The sequence below is a fragment of the Manis pentadactyla genome, chromosome 16 (genome assembly GCF_030020395.1).
Source record: "Manis pentadactyla isolate mManPen7 chromosome 16, mManPen7.hap1, whole genome shotgun sequence".
NCBI classification, from domain to species: domain Eukaryota; kingdom Metazoa; phylum Chordata; class Mammalia; order Pholidota; family Manidae; genus Manis; species Manis pentadactyla.
In genome coordinates this window covers 34,850,036-34,875,871 of record NC_080034.1, presented here as the reverse complement: position 1 = coordinate 34,875,871, position 25,836 = coordinate 34,850,036, and the positions used below count along the sequence as shown (strand labels likewise).

General features: G+C 36.1%; 1 protein-coding gene across 1 annotated transcript in view; it reads left to right on the top strand.

Moving 5' to 3' along the window:
* The window catches only part of ZFAND3 (zinc finger AN1-type containing 3), a 428,063-nt gene that overhangs the window by 321,416 nt on the left and 80,811 nt on the right, over nucleotides 1–25,836 (top strand). Inside the window, exon 4 of the mRNA XM_036907135.2 lies at nucleotides 632–811. Coding sequence (XP_036763030.1) covers nucleotides 632–811 — 180 coding nt within the window. The remainder of the gene's footprint in view (nucleotides 1–631; nucleotides 812–25,836) is intronic.

Here is a 25,836-nt window from a genome sequence, read left to right as displayed (position 1 = left end):
GTAAAGTCTGTGTTTTCTGATAGTCCTATAGCTATTACTGGCTTTTTAATTGTGTATTTTGCTGGTATTTTAAAAAACATACTTTAAAGTTTTATTTATCCTCATGTTTAATGTCTTTAGTATGTCTCTTGTAAACTGCATAAAACAAGACTTCATTTATTCATTCTGAATTTTCTTTTAACTGCTAAGTTAATCTGTTTACATTTATTACTATTACTGATATACCTATACTTATTTCTACCATCTTATTATGTGTTTTCTATTTACCCCCTGCTCTTTTTCTCTGTTTTTTTCTCTTACCTATCCTCTGTTGGTTTGAAAACTGTTCTTCATTACTCTTTTCTTTCTGATTACCCTTAAAATTTTACTTGGATTTGACTTTGCAAAGTCTTAGGTTAAAATCACTATGTCTGCTATTTTTCCAAACAACACAAGGACCGTGGAGAGCTTTAACACCAGTTACCCTCCACCAGTCTTAGCTTTTGACCAATATTTTACTTACGTTTTTTAATCACCTAAATTAGTCTTTATTATTGCTGCTGTGACATTTAATTTTTATACTTTCATTGTTTTCTAATACCCCAGGAGATAGTCAACTGTTTAATTAAACTGGTTTTCTCTTTCTCTTCAGATTTTCAAAAGAAACAACCTGATGATGATTCTGCTCCAAGTACAAGTAACAGCCAATCAGATTTGTTTTCTGAAGAGACCACCAGTGACAACAATACCTCAATAACCACGCCAACTCTTAGTCCCAGCCAGCAGCCGCTTCCGACAGAACTGAATGTAACTTCACCAAGTAAAGAGGAATGTAAGTGCCCAGATCCTGTGAAGTGATAGAGAAAGGAGCCCAAAAATCATACCATGAGCTTTTTGGTAGTGCCTTGTCCCAGAAAAAAGATTGCAGCTCTTTGAATTCAAGATTAAGTGTTGACATGTTGGCCCAAGTCAGCAAGTTAGGTAATAAGTTTCAGGAGTTTGATAGAATGTGAAGTTTTTTTTTAAAAGACAGACTTTTATGTTAACTGCCAAGGTACATGAGGTTTTGAACCAGTCTAGTGAAGTGGTTCTCAGCCCTGGTTGCAAAATAGACTCCTTTGGGGATTTTTTAAAACAACGTTTATCTTTAACACCATTTCCTGAAGTCTAATTTAATTTGGTCTAGAGGTCGGTCCAGGGATCTATCGGTTCTTTTTTTTTTTTTAACTCCGCAGAGAATTCTGATGTGCAGAAACTGTTGAGAACCACTGATCTAAGGAACTTACTCCTGATTTAGGAATCTTGGATTGAAACCTTACCTCTGTCACTTGAATGAGCCTTGAATGTTTCTAGGCAATTAACAGAAATACTACTATATAGTCATAGAACACAGAGTATTTGAAGGGAAGAGAAAATTGTTTCTGTTACTCTTCTGTAAGTTCCCAGTGATAGAATACTATTATCATGCAGTGATATGAAAGATACAGACTTAATCTTTATAATGCTATAATCATCTCCTTTAGGGTACAATAATAATTGATAATGTGTTTGTTTTTCTTGTGAAACCTTCATAAGAGTGTATTTCAATGATACCTTAATAAAAATAATAATAATATGTCTTTAAAATTACAGGAATTTAATGATGCAGTAGTTTTTGCCTTTTAAAACCTTTACTTAACAGTTGAAATTTGGTGTTTCAAATTTAATGAATGTCTGGAAATATTTGGAATATGGTAGTTTAGAATATTGTGTCTGCTAACTTTGGGAAGATTAGCAGAGAACAGATATTTATCTAAACCCATCATAAACTACTGTACTAGGTAAGATTAAGAATATAAAAGTAAAAAAGGCCACAGTCCCTGTGCTCAAAGAATTTACTATTTAGCAGGGGAAATCAAATCTATTATAGTATCTTAGTGGTTCTCAACTTGGAGTGATTTTGTTCCCTTACCCCTACCCAGTGCTGCTAAATACCTTACACTGCATAGGACAGCCCTCCACAACAAAGAATTAGCCAGTCTGACACATCAGTAATGCCAAGGCTGAGAAACCAAAATATATGGTTGTATGCAGCCATTTTAACGGTCCTTATGTATAAAAGACAGTGACTGTTGAAGAATGGTGTTGGTTTACTAGAGAAAGTGTTGCAAATAGACACAAAGTGGTGAAAAGACATTTCAGACAGAGTAGAATAAGCTGTGGAGTTCTGCAATGGCAAGTGACTCCTTTAGGGCTGTTTATGAAGGACCGGGCTTGAAACTTAGATTATGGCCAAGTCATAGAGGCCTGAATGCTCAGCCAGGATATTTGGATGTTAGTCATGTTTTTGAGTACGGTTCTTTAGAAGAAGTAACCTGGCAATATTGAAAACAGGAAGGGTTATAGTAGTATAACATTGAAGAGAGGTAATTTTTTAAATATTGTAATTTATTGAATATAGATGCTAAGGGGGAGGTGTGGAAGTCATTTAGGAGGAGAAAAGAAAATGGTAGTGGTAATGTTAAGACAATAGATTTTGTTTGAAAAAAAATATATTCAGGGTCATGTAGTTATTGAGGAACAGATGAAAATTGTGGCCCCCTTGTCTCAGAAAAATACATACCATTCATTTGTACCCAATTTTGAATAAAATTTTTTCTTAAGCTCATTATGGCCTTTAGAACTCCCTGTCTAAGGGTAAGATTGCAGCTGGTAACAGTCTCATCTGATGGAACCACATCTGATTGGGTCTGTGAAGATCACTCAGATCAGGATCAGGTCACAACAAACCAATTTGAGCAGCCAAAATACACATGAGACTGAGGTAACAATAGCGACCATTTATTGAGCATCTATGTGCAAGATATTTTTATGTATGTTTTGCTTATTTTATATTTTATTCCTCATGACAACCCAGTAAGATAGATACTATCATTATCTCCATTCTATAAATAAGGAAACTGGCACAAATAAAACAAATCAAGTATTTGCCTGTGGTCACAAACTAGTAGATAACAAATCAGTATTCAAATTCAATCATTTGGCTTCAGAATCAATGCTTTTAATCTGTTAATTCACAATGTAAAATACAACTGTCACAGAGAACAGAGGTATTCATGTTGACAAGATCAGCACTTATCTCTCTACAAGGTATGTTGGAAACCAAAATCATAACCAAGTTACTCTTACTAATTCACTGTTAATTACTGTATAATAATATATAATATGTAATAATATGTTATTTATCATTATTATTTCAAAAATCCTTGTAACAGGGATTGGAAATAAAAATATATCCATATGACTAAAACATTTTTCTCTGGAGGCAGATTTATGGGAAGTTGATCCATAACAAGGACTTAAATAGCAAATGCAAAAGTATGGACTCAGAACAAATGAATTAAAGAAAGTAATTTTTTAAATGAGTCAGGCTGATTGTCAAGTGCACTCTTAGGACACATCGGGAAGGTCTTGGCTTAGTACAGGATACCATTTTCATACTGTTTCCCCTCTTTCTGGTCTTAGACCTGTCCTGAGCACTGGAGTCCCGCAGATACACTTCCTATGTTTCTAAAACATGCCACTCTAGGCCACTGTAGACAGCCAGGTTTTTTCTTTCTTTTTTTATTTGGTATCATTAATATCCAATCACATGAGCAACATTGTGATTACTAGATTCCCCCCATTATCAAGTCCCCACCACATACCCCATTACAGTCACTGTCCACCTACATAGTAAGATGCTATAGAATCACTACTTGTCCTCTCTGCCTTCCCTGGACCCCCCAGTACATTATGTGTGCTAATCATAATGCCCCTTATTCCCCTTCTCCCTCCCTTCGCACCTGCCCCTGCTCCCTCAATCCCCCAGTCCCTTTCCCTTTGGTAACTGTTAGTCCATTCTTGGGTTTTGTGAGTCTGCTACTGTTTTGTTCCTTCAGTTTTTTTCTTTGTTCTTATACTCCACAGATGAGTGAAATCATTTGATACTTTTCGTTCTCTGCCTGGCTTATTTCACTGAGCATAATACCCTCTAGCTCCATCCATGTTGTTGCAAATTGTAGGATTTGTTTTCTTCTTATGGCTAAATAGTATTCCATTGTGTATATCTATCACATCTTCTTTATTCATTCATCTACTGATGGACACTTAGGTTGCTTCCATACCTTGGCTATTGTTAATAGCACTGCAATAAACATAGGTTTGCCTATGTATTTCTTTTTTTGGTATCATTAATGTACAATTACATGAGCACCACTATGGTTACTAGACTTCCCCCATTATCAAGTCCCTACCACATACCCCATTATAGTCAGTCCATCAGCGTAGTAAGATGCTGTCGAATCACTACTTGTCTTCTCTGTGTTATATTACTCTCCCCATGCCCTCTACCCACACATTATGTGTGCTAATAGTAATACCCCTTTTTACCCCTTATCCCTCCCTTCCCACCCAGGCTCCCCAGTCCTTTTCCCTTTGGTAACTGTTGGTACATTATTGGGTTCTGTGAGTCTGCTGCTGTTTTGTTCCTTCATTTTTTGCTTTGTTCTTAATACTCCACAGATGAGTGAAATCATTTGATACTTGTCTTTCTCCCCCTGGCTTATTTCACTGAGCATAATACCCTCTAGCTCCATCCACATTGTTGCAAATGGTAGGATCTGTTTTCTTCTTATGGCTGAATAATATACCATTGTGTATATGTACCACATCTTCTTTATCCATTCATCTACTGATGGACACTTAGGTTGCTTCCATATCTTGGCTATTGTAAATAGTGCTGTGATAAACATAGGGGTGCATATGTCTTTTTGAAACTGGGCTGCATTCTTAGGGTAAATTCCTAGGAGTGGAATTCCTCGGTCAAATGATACTTCTATTTTTAGTTTTTTGAGGAACCTCCATATTGCTTTCCACAATAGTTGAACTATTTTACATTCCCTCCAGCAGTGTAAAGAGGGTTCCCCTTTCTCCACATCCTCGCCGACATTTGTTGTTTGTCTTTTGGATGGTGGCCATCCTAACTGGTGTAAGGTGATATCTCATTGTAGTTTTAATTTGCATTTCTCTGATGATTAGCAATGTGGAGCATCTTTTCATGTGTCTGTTGGCCATCTGAATTTCTTCTTTGGAGAAGTGTCTGTTCATATCCCTTGCCCATTTTTTAATAGGGTTATTGGCTTTTTGGGTGTTGAGGTGTATGAATTCTTGATATATATTGTATGTTAACACCTTGCAAGATATATCATTTACAAATATATTCTCCGATACTTTAGGATGCCTTTTTGTTCTGCTGATAGTGTCCTTTGCTGTACAGAAGCTTTTTAGTATGATGTAGTCCCATTTGTTCATTTTTGCTTTTGTTTCTGTTGCCCGAGGAGGTGCATTCAGGAAAAAGTTGCTCATGTTTATATTCAAAAGATATTTTCTTCTAAGAGTTTTATGGTTTCATGACTTACATTCAGGTCTTTGATCTATTTTGAGTTTACTTTACTGTATGGGGTTAGACAATAATCCAGTTTCATTCTCTTATATATAGCTGTCCAGTTTTGCCAACACCAGCTGTTGAAGAAACTATGATTTCCCCATTGTACGTCCATGGCTCCTTTATCATATATTAATTGACCATGTATGGTTGGGTTTATATCTGGGCTCTCTAGTCTGTTCCATTGGTCTATGGGTCTGTTCTTGTGCCAGTACCAAATTGTCTTGATTACTGTGGCTTTGTTGTAGAGCTTGAAGTCAGGGAGCATAATTCTCCCTGCTTTATTCTTCCTTCTCAGGATTGCTTTGGCTATTCAGGGTCTGTTGTGGTTCCATATGAATTTCAGAACGATTTGCTCTAGTTTGTTGAAGAATGCTGTTGGTATTTTGATAGGGATTGCATTGAATCTGTAGATTGCTTTAGGCAGGATGGCCGTTTTGACAGTATTAATTCTTCCTATCCATTAGCATGGGATGTGTTTCCATTTATTGGTATCTTTAATTTCTCTCATGAGTATCTTGTAGTTTTCAGAGCATAGGTCTTTCACATCCTTGGTTAGGTTTATTTCTAGGTGTTTTATTCTTTTTTATGCAATTGTGAATGGAATTGTTTTCCTGATTTCTCTTTCTGCTAGCTCATTGTTAGTGTATAGGAATGCAACAGATTTCTGTGTATTAATTTTGTATCCTGTGACTTTGCTGAATTCAGATATTAGACCTAGTGGTTTTGGAGTAGATTCTTTAGGGTTTTTTATGTACAATATCATGTCATCTGCAAACAGGGAAAGTTTAACTTCTTCCTTGCCAATCTGGATGCCTTTTATTTCCTTGTGTTGTCTGATTGCTGTGGCTAGTACGTCCAGAACTATGTTGAATAAAAGTGGTGAGAGTGGGTATCTTTGTCTTGTTCCCAATCTTAAAGGAAAAGCTTTCAGTTTCTCACTGTTAAGTATAATGTTGGCTGTGGGTTTGTCATATATGGCCTTTATTATGTTGAGGTACTTGTGCTCTATACCCATTTTGTTGAGAGTTTTTATCAGGAATGGATGTTGAATTTTGTTGAATGCTTTTTCAGCATCTATGGAGGTGTTCATATAGTTTTTGTCTTCCTTTTTTTGTTGATGTGGAGGGTGATGTTGGTGGATTTTTTAATGTTGTACCATCCTTGCACCCCTTTGATGAATCCCACTTGATTGTGATGGATGATCTTTTTGATGTATTTTTGAATTTGGTTTGCTCTAATATTTTGTTGAGTATTTTTGCATCTGTGTTTATCAGGGATATTGTTCTGTAATTTTTGTGTGTGTGGTGTCTTTGCCTGGTTTTGGTATTAGTATGATGTTGGCCTTGTAGAATGAGTTTGGGAATATTCCCTCCTCTTCTACTTTTTGGAAAACTTTAAGGAGGATGGGTATTAAGTCTTCACTGAATGTTTGATAAAATTCAGCAGTGAAACTCTGGTACAGGAGTTTTGTTCTTAGGTATTTTTTTCTTTATCCATTCAATTTCCTTGCTGGTAATTGGTCTATTCAGATTTTCTGTTTCTTCCTGGGTCAGCCTTGGAAGGTTGTATTTTTGTAGAAAGTTGCCCATATCTTCTAGGTTATCCAGTTTGTTACCACATACTTTTTCATAGTTTACTCTCATAATTCTTTTTATTTCTGTGGGGTCCGTAGTGATTTTTCCTTTCTCATATCTGATTCTGTTTATGTGTGTAGACTCTCTTTTTTTCTTGATAAGTCTCGCTAGGGGTTTATCTATTTTGTTTATTTTCTCTAAGAACCAACTCCTGCTTTCATTGATTCTTTCTATTGTTTTATTCTTCTCAATTTTATTTATTTCTGCTCTAGTCTTTATTATGTCGCTCCTTCTGCTGTGTTTGGGCCTTATTTGTTCTTCCTTTTCTAGTTTCGTTACTTATGAGTTTAGACTGTTCACTTGGAATTTTTCTTCTTTCCTGAGTTAGGCCTGTATTGCTATATATGTCCCTCTTAGCACGGCCTTCGCTGCATACCAGATTTTGTGGTGTTGAATTATTGTTGTCATTTGTCTCTATATATTACTTGATCTCTGCTTTTATTTGGTCATTGATCCATTGTTTATTTAGGAGCATGTTATTAAGCCTCCTTTTGTTTGGGGGCTTTTTCGTTTTCTTTGTGTAATTTTTTTCTAGTTTCATACCCTTGTGATCTGAGATCTGGTTGGTACAATTTCAGTCTGTTTGTACTTACTGAGGCTCTTTTTGTGGCCTAGTATATAATCTATTCTTGAAAATGTTCCATATGCACTTGAGAAAAATATGTATCCTGTTGCTATTGGATGGGGAGTGGTCTGTAGATGTCCATTAGGTCCATCTGTTCTAATGTGCTGTTTAGTGCCTTTGTGTCTTTACTTACTTTCTGTCTGGTTGATCTGTCCTTTGGGGTAAGTGGTGTGTTGAGGTCTCCTAAAATGAGTGCATTGCATTCTATTTCCCTGTTTAATTCTGTTAGTATTTGTTGCACATATTTGGGTGCTCCTTTTTTGGGTGCATAGGTATTTATAATAGTTATATCGTCTTTTTGGACTGACCCCTTTATCATTGTGTAATGTCCTTCCTTGTCTCTTGTTACTGTCTTTGTCTTGAAATCTAATTTATCTGATACAAGTACTGTAGCTCCTGCTTTTTTCTACCTATTACTTATATGAAGTATCTTTTTCCATCCCTTCACTTTCAGTCTGTTTATGTCTTTGTGTTTTAAGTGAGTCTCTTGTAGGCAGCATATAGATGGGTCTTGTTTTTTTATCCATGTGTTTTGATTAGTGCATTCAAACCATTTACGTTTATGGTGATTATCGATAGGTATGTACTTATTGCCATTCCAGGCTTTAGATTCCTGGTTACCAAAGGTTGAAGGGTAATTCTGTTACTATCTAATCATTTAATTTTACTCAGTATAGTATTACAAACACAACCTAAAGGTTCTTTTTTCCCCCTCCTTTTTCTTCCTCTTCCATTCTTTACATGTTAGGTATCATATTCTGTACTCTGTCTATCCCTTGATTGACTTTGGGGGTTGTTGATTTGATTTTGCATCTGCTTAGTAATTAATTGTTCTACTTTGCTGTGGTTTTATTTACCCTGGTGACAGCTATTTAGCCTTAGGAGTACTTCCATCTATAGCAGTCCCTCCAAAATTCACCAGAGAGGTGGTTTGTCGGAGGTAAATTCTCTCAGCTTTTGCTAATCTGAAAATTGTTTAATCCCTCTTTCAAATTTAAATGATAATCTTTCCGGGAAGAGTGTTCTTGGTTCGAGGACTTTCTTTTTCTTTGCATTAAATATATCATGCTACTCCCTTCTGGTCTGTAATATTTCTGTTGAGAAATCCGATGATAGCCTGATCGATTTTCCTTTGTATGTGATCTTTTTTCTCTCTTGAGCTGCTTTTAAACGTCTGTCTTTATCCTTCATCTTTGCCATTTTAATAATTATATGTCTTGATGTTGTCTTCCTTGGTTCCTTTGTGTTGAGAGATCTGTGCACCTCCATGGCCTATGAGACTATCTCCTTCCCCAGATGGGGGAATTTTTCAGCAATTACCTCCTCAATGACAGTTTCTATCCCTTTTTCTCTCTCTTCTTCTTCTGTTACCCCTATAATGCGAATATTGTTCCCTTTGTATTGGTCACATAGTTCTCTCAATATTCTTTCATTCTTAGAGATCCTTTTTTCTCTCTGTGCCTCAGCTTCTTTGTATTCCTCTTCTCTAATTTCTATCCCATTTACCGTCTCTTCTATTACATCTAATCTGCTTTTAAATCCTTCCATTGTATGTTTAATTTCAGATATGAGATTTCTTAATTACTGAATCTCCATCTTAAATTCGTGTCTGTGTTCTTGAATATTTTTTTGTACCTACATGAGCATGTTTATGGTTTTTATTTTGAAACTCTTTGAGGAAGATTGATGAGTTCAGTTCCATTTGGCCCTTTTTCTCAGATTTGTGAGATCTTGGTCTGAACCAGGTTCCTTTGACTTATTATCTATGTGGCACTGTCTAGTGGCCAGGAGTCCTATTATTTGGAGCTGCTCAGCCCCTGGAGTGTGAGGTTGGCGGTCGCAGAGAAGTGGAGCTGGTGCCTGGGGTGAGGAAAGAGCTATTTCCTGCTTCCCAGCTGCAGTGCATGTCTCCAGAGTCAGGGCCAGTGGGCCGAGCACACAGGCTTAAGCCTCTGTGCTTTGCATCTCTAGCTGTTATAGGCGGGGCCTAACTCTGGGTGGCCCGACGCCAGTACAGTGACTGCCGGTTTGCAAGGTGGTTCCAGCAGGCCAAGAGGAAGGTTAAGCAGGCTGCGTGTCATAGTGGTGGTCCTTGGAGCTGAGTAGCCAGCAAGGGGGATGGAGCACCTGAAGCTCCTCAAAGTTCCCAACCTGCTCGGCAGAGCTGCTCAGACAACCTTGTCCACCTGTCCTTCTCCCCACAGCATGCTCCATGCAAACCCTGCCCCTTCAGCAGCTGTCTCGCTGCTAGGAAGCCTCTCAGACTGCCCGCCTTTCCTTTGTCCCAGAGTGGCCGGATGTGTATCCCCATCCTCCACAATGGCTGGAATCTCAGTCTCTCAAGCACTCTGCCTGTCCCAGCTCCCCAGCCCTACCAACCTCCAGCACACCACACAATGTAGGTTTGTGCTCCAATGCAGATCTCCAGGACTGGGTGTTCAGCAGTCTCAGGCCTCTACCCCCTCCCCGCTGTGTTTCTCTTCCTTCTGCCTGTGAGCTGAGGTTGAGGGAGGGCTCGGGTCCCACTGGATCAAGGCTTTGGTATGTTACCCTGTTCCATGGGGTCCACTCTGTTCTCCAGGTGTATGCAGTCTGGTGCAACCTTCTTTCCTGTTGCTGTTTTAGGATAAGTTGTATTAACTTTATTTTCGTACTGTATGTAATTTTGGGAGGAGTTCTCTGTCTCACCTCTCATGCTGCCATCTTGAATCTAACTCCCCATGTTTTTTCTTTTGATATATACGTTCAATGAGATTAAAGATGCCTAGTTCTACTAGTTTCATATCCATTTCCTCACCCCTTCTGGTGACATCACTGCTTTAAACCATTGTGTGTTCATCTTCAAGTTAAACTCTCTGAAGCTAATCTCATTTTCTAATTCTTGTGGGGCTCATTTTTATAATCCTTGGGTTTTCACAGACCTGGGGAAGTGGAGAGATTTGCTAATCTGAGATACGGTGGTGACTTCAGTATTCAAATGGGCAGTTTGAATTGGAGCTCAGGAGAGAGAATTCAGGATTGGCTTTACCCACATGGAGGTGGTAGGTGAAGCCTTAGGGGTTAAATGAGATTGCCAAGGGTGAGAGCAAAGAAAAGCACTGAGTATAGAATCCTCAGTAAAACCAAAACGGAAGAGACAACTGAAGAAGTTAGAGAGAAGAATGACAGTGGGCAAGGTCACAAAAACCAAGGGACAAATTTCAACTTATGGTTTGGGCTTCTGTCCTAATGAAAATGTTAGCTGATATTTATGAAGTGTTTGCTATATTCCAAGCACTCTTCTAAACTCTTTACATGTACTGACATTTAATTTTCACAATACCCTGTGAGGGAGGTGCTTTTATTATACCCATTTTTACAGATGAGGAAGCTGAAACAGAGAGAGGTTCATTAACTTTTGCCCAAAGGTACAGAGCTCCTGCTTCACAGTGCAGCTCACATTACTGCCCACTAATCTAGCTAGCTTCAGAGTCTGTGCTTTTAAGCACTATAGCATACTGCATCAACATTATGAAAATGTTGCTGTAGAGACCTTAAACTGAGAAGAGACATTTGTGTTTGGTGATCATGAGATGATTACCTAAATAAACTATTTAATAAACTATTTCAGTGGTTTGTATATTCATTTAGCAGTCTTTGCTGAGAGCCTACTGTTCACTAGGCACTAGGTTAAGTGCTTGGTACAGAAATAAATGAGATTAGGTCTTTACCACAAGGAGGTAACCTTTTCAAATACATGTGCCTCTACCTGAGATTCTGGTTTGTTCTCCTAAACAGATAACATAAGAATTTGTGGGGAAAGGGAGGCAGCTGCAGAAGCAGTGGTGGTAATAAGCATGTCATTTGCAAAAGCTTTCTCAGGTGGGTTTTCCTAAATCACTATGCTAGAATGAGATTGTGCCTGGTTGGTGATGGGGAATATAGGCATGACAAAGCCAAGGAAGAAGCTGTTAGGTCAGATGTATTATAAGTCAACATGAGATCATTAAAGTGATTGATAAGTAGGTGTGAAGACCCAGGTGAGATTAGACAGCCTTATGCATTGACAGTTGCAAATTTTTTCAGCTGTGATCTACCTAGAAGAAGAAAGATGGAGGAAGAGGCAGCAGGGGTTTACTTATATTGAACTTTTAGTATCGTCAAAGGACCAGGATTTCATCTGTTGGTCCTTATCTTAACCTAAAGAGGCATGGAGGTAGGGTGTGGAGCTCTTGAGAAGTGGTTTTGAGATTCCAAATACTACATAATTTGTGAACTATATAGTAGTTATAGAGCCATTGTCTTTTTTTATTAAGGTATAAAAACAGTGTGGTTATTATATTCACCCTTATTATTATCGAGGCCCCCCATACCCCATTGCAGTCACTGTCCATCAGTGTAGTAAGATGCTGCAGAGTCCGTTTGTCTTCTCTGAGCTACACTGTCTTCCCCATGACCCCACACACACCATGTGCACTAATCATGATACCCCACAATCCCCTTCTCCCCCCCCACCTCTGGTAACCGCTAATCCCTTCTTGGAGTCTGTGAGCTATAGATCATTATTATTGTGTGGAACTGGAAGTGCTATGTCTTCTTTGGGGACTGTGAAAAAATTTTTACTTCCTAATAATCAAGAGAATGCATATTGCTTACATTTGCTTTCTACTTCTCATTGTTAAATGAATATATGAACAGAAAGGTGGTGAGAGTCTGGGTACATTAATGCTGTTTTGAAAAGACTGCAGATAGATTTAAACTTTTGACAAGAGTATTGTAAAGCAGAGAAACAGGACAGATTTTTAGCCAAAAAAATTTCTCAAAATGCCTGACTGAAGGTCAAATAGATATCCAAAAGGTCCAAGTAGTATTTCTCTATCTGAACACACATATTCCTTCCTCTCCCATCTTATGTATATTTGCAGAAGAGTCTATGGAACTTTAGCCAGTAGAAACATTTTCATAAAACAGTGTAAACAAAATTGAAATTGTGATCAAAGAACTTGTCACAAGCATTTAAATGCTGTAATACAATAGCTAACGCTAGAGTACTCATTAAGTACCAGCATTGTTCTGAATACTTTATCTGTATTAACTTACTTCATCTTCATAGTTACCCTGTAAGGTGGGTGCTGTTACCATATCTGTTTAACAGATGTGGAAATGGAAGCACAGGATGATGTAGTATATTGCCTAAAAGCATAGAGCAGCCTGGCTCTCTGGCACCACACCATAGCTGCCTTTCTCTACAGTGATTTACAGTGTGAAGGCTGTGTACAGAGGAAGCTGTGTTGCACAAACACTTAAAAAGGAACAAAGTAACATTTCTTTTTGCTTTTGCTATTACCTATTTACTGTTCTCCCAATTATCAGTTTTTTCACAGAGGAGATAAAGTGTGATTTGTATTTAATGTTTCTTCACCCAGTCTTTGAAGCAAGAAAAGATAATGTCAGGTTGTAGATAGAACACTGGAACCAGTTGTTATTTTCAAATGATGGGCAGATTGGTCACCTTGAGTTGGAATCTACCAAATGATGCCTAAAAGATGAAAATGTCCTTTTTTAAAATATCTCCTGTAAATTAGCTTTCTTGTTATTCCCATCATCCTCACTGATGTCATATTTGGGAGCCTTTCAATGTGCATGCCTACCTAGGTTTTGGGTTTGTTTGTTTCCCAGTCCCACTGCTGAAGGAGAGTTAGATGGTCTGTTTTTTCCTAGGCAGGAGGAGAAGAGAACTCTGCTACCTGCTACTAGGGAAGAGTAATGGCAAGAAATGGGTGTGTTTTCAAATAGTCTGACTTTGTAATCTAGCAGTTAGAGAGGGCCCCTCCCCTCACCTCATGCAGAACACTCTCTAAGCTCTGAGAGGCACATACAAAGAAATAAACAGCAACCAACACATATATAAGACTATAGTTTACAAGAGGAATTGGCAAACTACAGTCCATAGGCCAAATAGGGCCCATTACCTGCTTGTATGGCCTATAACCTAAGAATGATTTCAAATTATTGAAAAAAATCTAAAGAATATTTTGTGATGTGAAAATTACATGAAATTCAAGTTTCAATGTTCATAAATAAAGTTCTGTTGGAGGAGAGCCACACTCGTTCATTTATGTATTGTCTGCACTACAACAGCGGACTTGGGTAGTTGCTACAGGAGACCCAGTGATCCTTCACAGAAGTTCACCTACCCGTTCCACAGAGCACTATTACAAATACTATTTTCCTGGGATTGTCTTAACAAGTGTGTCACATAGAGCATACATTCTCCTTCCTATTCTACAGATGAGGAAAAGGTTTGCAGGGTAACCTGCCTTGAATCACATGACAAGGCTAGAACTTAGCTCAGGGCCTTTTTCATCCATAATGCTGGGTTTTTTTCCCCCTGTTCTTTCTACTGCATCTACCCAAGAGAGGTGCTTTTGCTGTGGCCAAAAGAAAATATACAGGAAAAAGTGAGAACCATACTAATCAGAATGTTTGTTGGTGAGGATTTTTAATAATTCATTTCCAAGTGCTGACTGAATTTTCTTTAATATGGCAGTGATACCCAAAGTAGAAATTTGAGAACATTCTTTATCTGTAGTTAAATTAATTTGGTTGAAGAAAGAAATTTCCCTTGTTTCCTTGGAAACTGGCTCTTGTGATACCCTAGCTCCCCCAGGCATTTAAAAAAATGAAATAAAATGGTGGCACATTTTAATAAACACCCTTGCCAGACTGCCATTGGGTCTTTTAAACATGCATTGGTCTTCACTGTCTACTAGTCTTCATTTTTGTCTGAAAAGCCCCGAAAAATTAATATCACTGCCACCAAGTGGCTAAACTTTTGGTTTGTTTTTACCAATTAAATTCCTAATAATTCCCAAATGAAACTAGTTTCCCCTTTTTCAGACTATGTCTATTTCAGAAGATCAAATATTGGGCAGACAGGCTGGCTTATTCTACTAGAACATGTAGAAAATATTACCTATTAAAAAATACTTTATGACTTCCTGCTGGGCTGGTTTTAAGTGAAATATGGTGGGGGAATTTATTTACACTTCTCTGGTATGTGTCTTCCTCTTCCCTTTTCTTTAATGAAGCTTGAAGCATCAGGCCGTTTATCAGAGATAATTACACAACAGATGGAGCTTCTCTGATATATAATAGTCTCGAAGTGGAAGATTCTTTCCCGTAATGAAGAATACCCAAACTTTAAATGTCTCTTTTGATTTTAATTTAAAAGGTTTTTTTCAGTGCATTTATTTATCCTGAAGGTGGTTCTATAAAGCATGCTGCTTTTATTAGAGCTGTGTTCTAAAGAGATTGATACTTTGAAGTACAGTATGATAATGTACAGTTATATGCTATATTGAATTGAATGACTGTAATTCACCAGGAATCAATGTATAGGGTCATTATATTATCCCTGTCAAAACAGAGAGGACTTGAGCAGTTTGGCCGTGTTTTCTTACAGAAATTATTTTTATTCCATAATGTTAGATAGGTCGAAACCTGTTGAAGTACTTTATTAATAGTGTAATTTGACCTTCAAATTATGGTCAAAATAAAGGCCAAATTTAAGTAATACCATGATTTTTAAATTACTCATTTGCTGGCTTTTTAATTTTTCTTTTAGTTTTAATCCTATTTTCTAAGTATGCAAGTAAAGCAAACAAGTTTATATAGAACAGAAGGTGAAAATACTTCTGTAATATCTCCACTCCACCCCCATCAAATTCCACTTTAGAAGTGACCACTTTTGTATTACACACTTTTTTTTATGAAGTTACATACGTTTATATACATAGGTTTTATTTTTATACAAATGAGAGCATACTGTATATATTGTTCTGTAACTTGTTTGTTTATTTAATAATATATTTTAGAGATCTTTCCAGGTCAGCATATAAAGATCTGCCTAATCTTTTTAAAACTGCTGCATATTATTATTATTATTATTACTATTACTATTACTTTTATTTTCTTTTTTCTCACTTTTCTTGAGGCTGTTTCTAATATTTCACTACTATAAACCATGTGAACTAAACATTTTTGTACATAACTAATGGTGCATGTGTCATTTTTCCATGATAAATACATGGAAGAGGAACTAGCAAGTAAGAGAGTATTTTAAATTTTGATATAAAATGGTCAAATTTATTGCCAAAATGACATTACCACTTATATTTTTGAGAGCGTTTCTCATAACTTTTACCAGTTGTAGGTTCCTTTATTCCATTTTGTTTTGTTTGCAACAGGCAAAACCATAGCTCCCTTTAACTTGCATTACTGATACCTCCTGATAGTAAAATTGAGCACTGTTTCGTATTGTTTATTAGCTGTTAAGTCTCCACTGATTTGCCTATCTGTATTCTTTGCATATTTATTTCTTTATTAACTGCCTTTTTCTTAGGATTTGTAGGAACATCTTTAAATCTTTATTATATATCTTGGGTATATTTTCTTCTGGTATGTCACTTGGCTTTTAGTTTTGATTTTGGTGCATTGTATTTCCATTACAAAATTTACAAATTTTTAAATTTAAGTCTATTGGTCTTTTGTCCTCTAGATTTGTGTCTGTCTTAGTAGGCTTTCTACATCACAGTGTTACAAAAATATTTTTCTATGTATTTTAATACTTTAATAGTGTATCTTCTTCTGTATTTAACTTGAGTCCATCTGGGATTTACTTTGTATATGTTATGAGCTATAGGAATTTATCTTTTGTTTTCCCAAATGGAAAACCAGTTATCTCAAAAGCATTTATTAAGTAGGCTGGTTTGAAATGCCATTTATTGTTATATAAACATAGATCTGTTTTTAGGCTCTTTTATTTGTTCCATTGATTTATTTGTATATACCTGAGACTGGAAAATAGCTTTGTGGATGTATTGATATCTGATGGAGTTAGTCTCCCTTAGTTTATCTTGTAAATTTTGTTATTCTGTATCTTTTCTTTTTGATGGATTTTATACTAAGCTTGTCAAGTTCTATTAAAAATTACACTGTGATTTTGGATTATATAGATGTATTCAGGAGTAATTGACATTTTAGTACACTTGCATCTTCTTTTATTGTTTGATAAGGGAATGTCATTTGTCTTCATTTATTCAAACTTTATATATTCTTGAGTAAAGAGTTATTTTCCTTTTTATTTTTTTAATTGAAGTATAGCTGATGTACAATATAATATTGGTTCCAGATATAGAACATATTTACTCAGCAGTTATATACATTACAAAATGCTCACCACAGTAAGTGTAGTTACCATCTTTCACCATACAAGGATATTACAATATTTTTAACTATATTACCTATGCTGTACTTTAATCCGTATGACTTGATTGTTTTATAATTGAAAGTTTGTCCCTCTTTGCCCCTTCACCTATTTTGCCCATACCCCCACCTGTCTCCCTGTGGTATCCATCAGTTCTCTGTTTATGTGTCTGTTTCAATTTTTTGTTTGTTTGTTATTTCATTATTTGCCTTTTTGATGTTGAGTTGTGTAGTTCTTTATATGTTTTGGATATTAACCCCTTGTCAGATATATCATTTGCAAATGCAGTCTCCTATTCAGAAGGTTGCATTTTTGTTTTGTTGATAGCTTCCTTTGCTGTGCGGAAGGTTTTAGTGTGATGTAATCCCACTTACTTATTTTTGGTTTTGTTTCCCGTGCCTGGAGAGACACGTAGAGAAAAAAAATGGAGAGGCCAAGTACAATAATTTACTACCTATGTTATCTTTTTCAGTAAAACTTACATTTAGGCCTTTAATTAATTTTGACTTTATTTTTGTGTATGGTGGAAGGTAAGTAGTACAGTTTCATTCTTTTGCATGTAGCTGTCCAGTTTTTCCAGCACCATTTACTGAAGAGATTCTTTTCTCCATTGATAGGTATATTCTTGCCTCCTTTGTCATATGTTAATTCACCATATAAACGTGGGTTTATTTCTGGGCTGTCTAGTTTGTTCCGTTATTCTATGTGTTTATTTTTTTGCCAGTACCATACTGTTTTGTAGAATTGTAGCTTTGTAGAATTGCTTGAAATCAGGAAGTGTGATATCTCTAGCTTAGTTCTTTCTCAAGACTTCTTTGCTGCTTGTGGTCTTTTGTAGTTCCATACAAAGTTTAGGATTATTTGCTCAGGTTCAGTGAAAAATGCCATTGCTGCTTTGATAGGGATTGTGTTCAATCTGTAGATTGCTTTGGTCAGTATGGCCATTTTAACAATATTAATTCTTCCAATCTGTGAGCATGGAATATCTTTCCACTTAATTTGTGTCACCTTGAATATCTTTCATTAATGTGTTGAAAGTTTACAGAGTACAGGTTTTTCACCTCTTTGGTAAATTTATTCCTAGGTATTTTATTCTTTTTAATGTAATTGTAAATGGGATTGTTTTCTTAATTTCTTTTTGCTAGTTCATTATTATACAAAAATGCAACCTGTTTCTGTATATTGATTCTGTATCATGCAGTTTTACCAAACTCATTTATTCCACAGTTTTTTGATGGAGTCTTGAGGGTATTCTATATATACTAACCATGTTATCTGCAAATAGTGGCAGTTTCACTTCTTCCTTAACCATTTAGATGCCTTTTACTTCTTTTTCCTGTCTGTTTGCCATGGCTAGGACTTCCAGTACTATGTTGAATTAAAAGTAGAGTGGGCATCCTTATCTTGTTCCTTATCTTAGAGGAAAAACTTTTAGCTTTTCACCATTCAGTATGATGTTAGCTATGAGTTTGTCCTATGTGGCATTTATTACATTGATGTTCGTTCCCTTTTATACTTTGTGAGAGTTTTTATCATGAATGAATGTTCAGTTTTGTCAGGTGTTCAATTTTATCGTGAATGGATGTTCAGTTTTTGCTTTTTCAGCATCTGTTGGCATGATCATATGGTGTCTATTCTTCCTCTGTTAATGAGGTATATCACATTGATTTGTGGATGTTGAACTATCCTTGTATCTCTGGAATAAATCCCACTTGGGTCATGGTGAATGATTCTTTTAAGGTACTTTTGAATTTGGTTTGCTCATATTTTATTGAGGATTTTTGCATTTGTGTCTATCAGGTATATTGGTCTGTAGTTTTCTTTTTTTCCTAGTGTCTTTAGTTTTGGCATCAAAGTAATGCTGGCTCTGTAGAATGAATTTGGAGCATTTCTTCCTCTTCATTTTTTTGGAATAGTTTGAGAAGGATAGGTATTAAATCTTCTTTAAAAGAAATGTGTAGAATTCACCTGTAAAGTGATCTAGCCCTAGACTTTTATTTTGGGGGAGTTTGTTTTTTATTACTGCTTCAATTTCATTGCTGGTATATTCAGGTTTTCTGTTTCCTCTTATTTTAGTCTTGGAACATGGCATGTTTATAGGAATTTTTTCTTGGTTATCTAATTTGTTGTCATGTACTTTCTCAGAGTAATCTTTCATAATCCTGTTTATTTCTGTGGTGTTGGTTTAACTTCTGCTCTTTCAGTTTCTGGTTTTGAGTCCTCTTTTTTTCTTAATGAAACTAGCTAAAAGTTTTATCAGTTTCATCTTTCCAAAGAACCAGCTCTTAGATTCATTGATTTGTAATTTTTTTTTAATTCATTGATTTTTACTCCAACATTTAATATTTCCTTCCTTCTACTAACTTCGGGTTTTTTCTAGTTCCTTTAGGTGTAAGGTTAGATTATATATTTGAGATTTTTCTTGTTTCTTGAGGTTATATCATTATAAACGTCTTAGAACGGATTTTATTGCATCCCAAACATTTTGAACTATTGTGTTTCTGTTTTGATTAGTCTCCAGTACTTTTTAAATTTCCTCTTTGATTTTTTCATTGACCCATTGGTTGTTTAGTTACATATTCTCTAACCTCCACATTTTGTATTTTTTAGTTTTTTTCTTCTAACTGATTTTGAGTTTCATATCATTGTGGTTGGAAAAGCTGCTCGGTATGTTTTCAGTCTTCTTAAATTTATTGAGACTTGATTTGTGGACTAAAATGTGATCTATCCTGGAGAATGTTCCATGTGCACTTGAAAAGAAAGATTGTTCTGTTTTTGTATGGAATGTTTTGTTTACATGTGTTAAGCCCATCTGATCTAATGTGTTGTTCAAAGCCACTGTTTCCTTATTGGTTTTCTGTCCAAATGATCTATCTATTGATGTAAGAGGGGGATGTTAAAGTCCCCTACTAATACTATCTTACTGTCAATTTCTCTTTTTGCTTTGTTTATTAGGTGCTTCTCTCTGAGGTGCATGGTGGATATTTATAATTATTATATCTTCTTGCTATAATTTATAAAGATAAATTATTCTTTATCATTATGTAATGTCTATTTGTTTTCTTGTTACAGTCTTTGTTTTAAAGTCTGTTTTGTCTAATAATGACTGCTACCCCAGCTTTTTTGTTTTTTTCATTTCTTTTTGCATGGAGTATCTTTTTCTACCTGTCAGTTTCAATCTGAGTGTCTTTAGATCAGAAGAGAATCTTTTGTAGCAGTATATAGATGGGTCTTTTTACTTTTTATTTTATACATTTGGTTTCCCTGTGTGTTTTGATTGGAGCAGTTAGTCCATTTACATTTAGAGTAATTATTGATAGGTATGTACTTGTTGCGATTTTGTTACATGTGTTCTGGTTGTTACTGTTCTTTTCTGATTCTTTCTTCTTCTCTTGCTGTCGCCCCTTGTGTATGATGACTTTCTTCAGTGTTATACTTAGATTCCTCTCTCATTTTTTTTGTATGTATAGTTGGTTTTTGGTTTGTAGTTATCATGAGGTTCATCTATGACATGCTGTGTAGTACCGGTCTATGTTGAGTTGATGAGGTATCTGGGGTCTGAAGGAGTGTAGTCTGGGGCATCCTGGTGGGTATCCTGCTAGGGGGTGGCCAGGGTCAGACAGGGAAGTCCCAGTGTGCATTGGCTGGGGCTGCTGGGTCTTGTGCAGACATGTTTGGACATGGTTGTGGTGGAAGGTTGCTTGGGGCCGTGTGGAGCTGGTGTGAGCATCTGGGCCTGCTCCCCTCAGTGCTATCAATATGAATGGGGCTAATATGAACAACTGTGCTCATTAGCACCTCCTGTCCCAGAGAGAGTTCTAACAGTTCCCCAGCCATTTTGCAGATGCTCTAGTTCTAATTCAGCTTCCTTCGCTTACAGTCTTTTTGTCCTTTAAACCAGTTTTTTTCTGTGCCCTAGGGCAGGTGAATCTATGCCTGGGTCCCTTGGGGCTGGGCTTTCCTTTCCTACTTCAGGTCATCTTGGAAGAGGAGGTCCCACCATTACCATGTCTCCATCTCTCCTGCCACTGTGTAGGTGGTTTTGTCCCTCCTTGTGCAGAAACTGTTATTTCAACCATCAGGTTTTCCTCATAAAGAGTTTCTCTTGTATGTAGGTATAGGTTTGGAATGTTTGTAGGAGGAGGTGAATTCAGCCTCTTTCTACACTTCCATTTTGGACCTCCTCCTCTATCATTTTCTTAATTTAAGGCTTACAACATTTCTTGGTACAGTTTCTTTTACAGCTTTATGTATTTTTCTTTTTCTCATTCCTAACTTTAATGAGATTATTTAAGCAGTATTTCACAAATACAGTATTTGCTATATAGATTTTTTGTATATATGATTTATCAGGTTAAGGAAATTGTTCTGTAAGTATAGCTTGCTAGTTTTTTTCAGTAAGAGAGGAATATTGAATTTTATAAAATGCTTTTCTAGCATCTACTGAGACGACCATAGGGATTTCTCCTTTATTGTGTAACTGTTAGCTTAATAGTCTTCTGGTGTTAAACCACCTTTGCATTCCTTGAATAAACCCTACCAGTTATTTCTGTATACTGCTGGACACAAAAATGATAGTTGTATTTTAAATTTTACACCTTTCTTATAAAACAGTTGATTTTGTGTGTGTGTGTGTGTGTGTGTGTGTGTGTGTGTGTGTGTGTGTGTGTGGTGAGTATAGGTTTGGTGTCATGTATGTTAATCTCCTAGAAAGCTTTTCATCTTTCCCTGTGCTCTAACACATCTTTTTGTCTTATGTTCTGACATTGGGTAACATATCTACCCTTTGAAAGCTTGAAGAACTTATTCATAAAACTGATTGGACTGATACCTGATTTGGACTATTCATATTTTCTATATTTAAAGTCAGTTTTGGCAATATTATTAAAAAATAATTTCATTTAGATTTCTGTATTAACTGAAATAAAGTTATACATAGTATTCTTATTTTAATTTCTTCTATTTAAGGTGCTCTTAACTTTAAAGTATATAATATGTTAAGTACACAGACTAAATGTTATTCTTAATATTGTTCATATCATCTAATTGATCTTTGCTTATAATCCTCTAGTTAGCTCAGTGGAGAAATATTAAAAGTCTAGGAAGCTGTCCCTGCCACCTTTGTGTTTTCATAGGATTACAGGCATGATCTTTAGCCTGTTCTTGCATCTACTCTTGTCCTAGTCCATAAACTTGTCAGATGAATCTTCCATTGACATTGTGTTGAACAAAAAAGAAAATTCTTTCATTAACCCATTATTACCTATTTCGTCATCCAGAGTCTTAGTCTTACATTAGATAGCCTCCTGCATATTCTGGCCCCTCATTGTATGTGGCCTGCCTTCCCTTTTCAGCATTGGTCCTCATGAGGCTTGAAATAAAACCAGATCCTTGTTGTACCATGAAAACACCATGGTACTCGTATTTCCATTTTTATTCATGCTCTTGGACACATACCTCAAAACCATTTCATCCACACTATTGCTTCTTCCAGGGAATTCTTGTGCTTCCTACCTGTAACATCTAATCGTGTATTGTCTTGGTTATCTCTTTGACATGAGAATACCATCTCTCTGTACCAGTGTAAAGGCTAAGCCCAAAATTAGCAGAGACTTGACTTTATGCTGTTTTGCTCTGCTCCAGCACACCGAGCACAGTGCTTGGCAAGGCAGTACTCCATAAATGTGTACTGAGCTAAATATTTAGAAAATTGTCTTAATTTTTCTTACTTTTAGAAACGTACTTCATGTGTTAATTTAGAGTGTTTTGAAGAGGCTTCTTACTGCTTGAATCTGACTTTTTTTTCTTTTTCTTTTTTTTATTAAGGTATCATTGATATACACTCCTGTTTCGTGAGGTCTGCTCTGTTCTTCAGGTGTATGCAGTCTGGCACAGCCTTCTTTCCTGTTGCCCTTTTAAGATTAGTTGTATTAACTGTATTTTCATATTATATGTGGTTTGGGGAGGAGTTCTCTGTCTCACCTTTCATCATGCCACCATCTTTAATCTCCTTGAATCTCCATGCCACCATCTTTAATCTCCTTGAATCTGATTTTGAACAGATACTTAATACTCTTTTATTATTTTCTGTGCCTGTAGCATTCAGTTACCCCAAGATGAAGCAACTCAAAAAGGCAGTTTCCCTACCAAACTCTGAAATTTGATTGCCTTGTGGTGGTGACAGTTCATCTCTTTGTTTGAACAGAGTTTTGGGACTAATGGGAGACTTTTTTTTTTCTTTTAACAGTGCAGATAGCCACCTGCCTTTTGTGGAAAGTTTCTGCTTATAGGCTTTTCTTTTATCACCTGAATTTCCCCTTTCAGATTGCCCTTTGCAAGAGAGAGGACTAGCCTACTTTAAACACTCATTTTTAAGGCTCCCTTAAGAAGTCTGCAAATCTGAAGTTTATTTCCCATAAAGATTTCCTTGGGCACCTATGAGATTATAGTATTGATATTCAGACTGGGTTTTGAAGCAGTATCATCACTGCTCCCTTTTTGCAAATGCAGTTTTTAAATGTTCCTTCTAAAGAAAATGTCCTTTACTTTGCTGTGAAAGTAAAGGTCACAGTGAACAATCACACTTCACACAGCTTTAGCCCTTCGCAATTGTCGTGTTGTTTTTATTTCGTGTAGATACAGGTAATGGGTGACGTTGTGCAGATTTTAAACTAAATATAAGCTTTATTATGATAGAGGTGTTTGGCTGAAAAAATCCTATTATAATAGAAACATCTATTTGGATGTGTTAGTAATTATTTGAACCTTCCATGAATATCTTTTAATTATATATATGAATGTGTCTCTGAAAATTAAGAGCTCCTAATGCCTAAAGATGACTACGTAAAACTTTACATTTTGTATTCATGTGCTTTTACTTCATAAACCATTTTCCTTTTGATCTATCAAAAGGATGATTCTTTAGATTTAATAAAAACAATAGGATGCCACCTTAGTAAGGATTTTTAAAAATTCCAAAATATCAATATAAAGATTTCCCTAAATGATTCAAATTGTGAGATTTTCAACTATGATTTGCAAAGAGAAATTACTGGCAGTAAGACCTGCTGGTGTTCTCTTATGTAAAGCAGGGCAGTTGAACTAAGGTACCTTCCATTCAGTGGCACTCTGAACGCTTTGCCATCTGTGGTACAGCTACCTGTAGAAGAGGCTCAGCAAAGGGGCAGGCTCAACAAAGAAAGACACCTATGTTCCAGATTCTTTTTAAATGTCCACAGGGTGATGCTAACCTATGGCCTAAGTAGATATCTTCTTCCATTTTCTCTTAAACCTCTTGTGAAGAACATGCATAAATCACTTTTCTGAGGAAGGCATTGCAGCCTTTTAGTTGTTGACACAGGCCACAATTTATGAGAATGTTCTTGGCAGCTGAACTATGTCAAAAAAAATAAAAGCTTTTCTAATGCTGAGTAGTTTTTCCATTAATGTTGTTAAGAGATTCATGCTCCTGTTGATGGCAAAATGCAAATGCAAAAATCTGAGTTGGCCCTTAGTGATGCTTGTAAATAGTTAGAACTGAAGCCTAAATTGAAGAAGTGACAGCTCCTGATTTCATATCCATATTAAATATACTTTGTCACAGAGAGAAAAGTTTGTAAAAACAGAGCTGACTTTATATAGCCAGGTGATATTCTGACCTCTCAAATTCTAGTTTTGATCCCCAAGATGGTGGTGTCTTAGAATTTCAGTGTTAATTATTTTAGACTTTATCACATTTTGGAATATTGGTGGTGGGTGTTTGTCAGTATCTTAATAGGTAGGAAGTTCTGGTTTGGATGTGAGGATTCTAGTTGAGAGATTGCATCTGAAAAACTGAAATTGAAAACTGCATGCTCAGAATCCTTTGAGTTTCATGAAAATGTTTTTATTCCTCCTGTGTAAGTAGGAGAGAATGAATGTCCTGGGTTGAAGTTATGACAGTAGAGTTTTTTCCACTATCCTTGATATATATACTTAAATATTAACTTTTTGTTGAGAATGGGCAAACCCTTCACTATTACAGTTCACCCTTGAACATCATGTGTTGAGCTGCTTGGGTCTTTTAATCATATTGAAAAATTTTTTGGAGATTTGGTACAATTTGAACAAACATTTTTCTCTAGCTTTATTGCATGAATACAGTACCTAATACATGTATAAAATATGTGTTAGTTGACTATTTATGTTATCTGTCAGCAATAGGCTTTTGGTAGTTAAGTTTTTGGAGTGTCAAAGGTTCTATGTGGATTTCCAATTGTGCAGGGTTGGTGTTCCTAACCTCCCCTGCATTGTTAAAGGGTAACTTCTATTTATGTTAGTGCACCGATTGGTTTCTGCAAGACTAGAATAAGCCAGTTGGTATTTGAGACAAGTATGGGGAATTTGGAAATTATATTAGTCTTTAGGTTCATTGTTTTTTTCTGTATCAGTCATTCTCAAAGTGTGGTTTAAGGACATACAGAGGTTCCCAACACCCTTCAGGGGTCCATGAATTCTTCTTTTTCCAACTACCTATCTGTGTGAAGGGTGGTTTTTTTCTTTATGCTTCATATAAACACTACATTGTAACAGATTGAATGTAGATGCACATAGGAAAATGTAGGTCAGCTTTAAGCTAGACCTCTTTAGTTAAAAACAAGTATGTTTTTATAAAACAGTATGTTTTTATGTTGACATGTAATTATTTTTGCGAATTTTAAATTAAGATATTCTTAAATATTTTTAGTTGTAATTTCAGATCAAGTAAATAACAGTAGATATAACAACACATAAACAGAAGCCCTTCAGTGTGCTTAATAATTTTTAAGTGTTAAAAGTTCCCAAGACCAAAATGTTTAAGAACTGCTATGGTAGGTCAGCATGTAAATAGGCTGAAAATCAACTG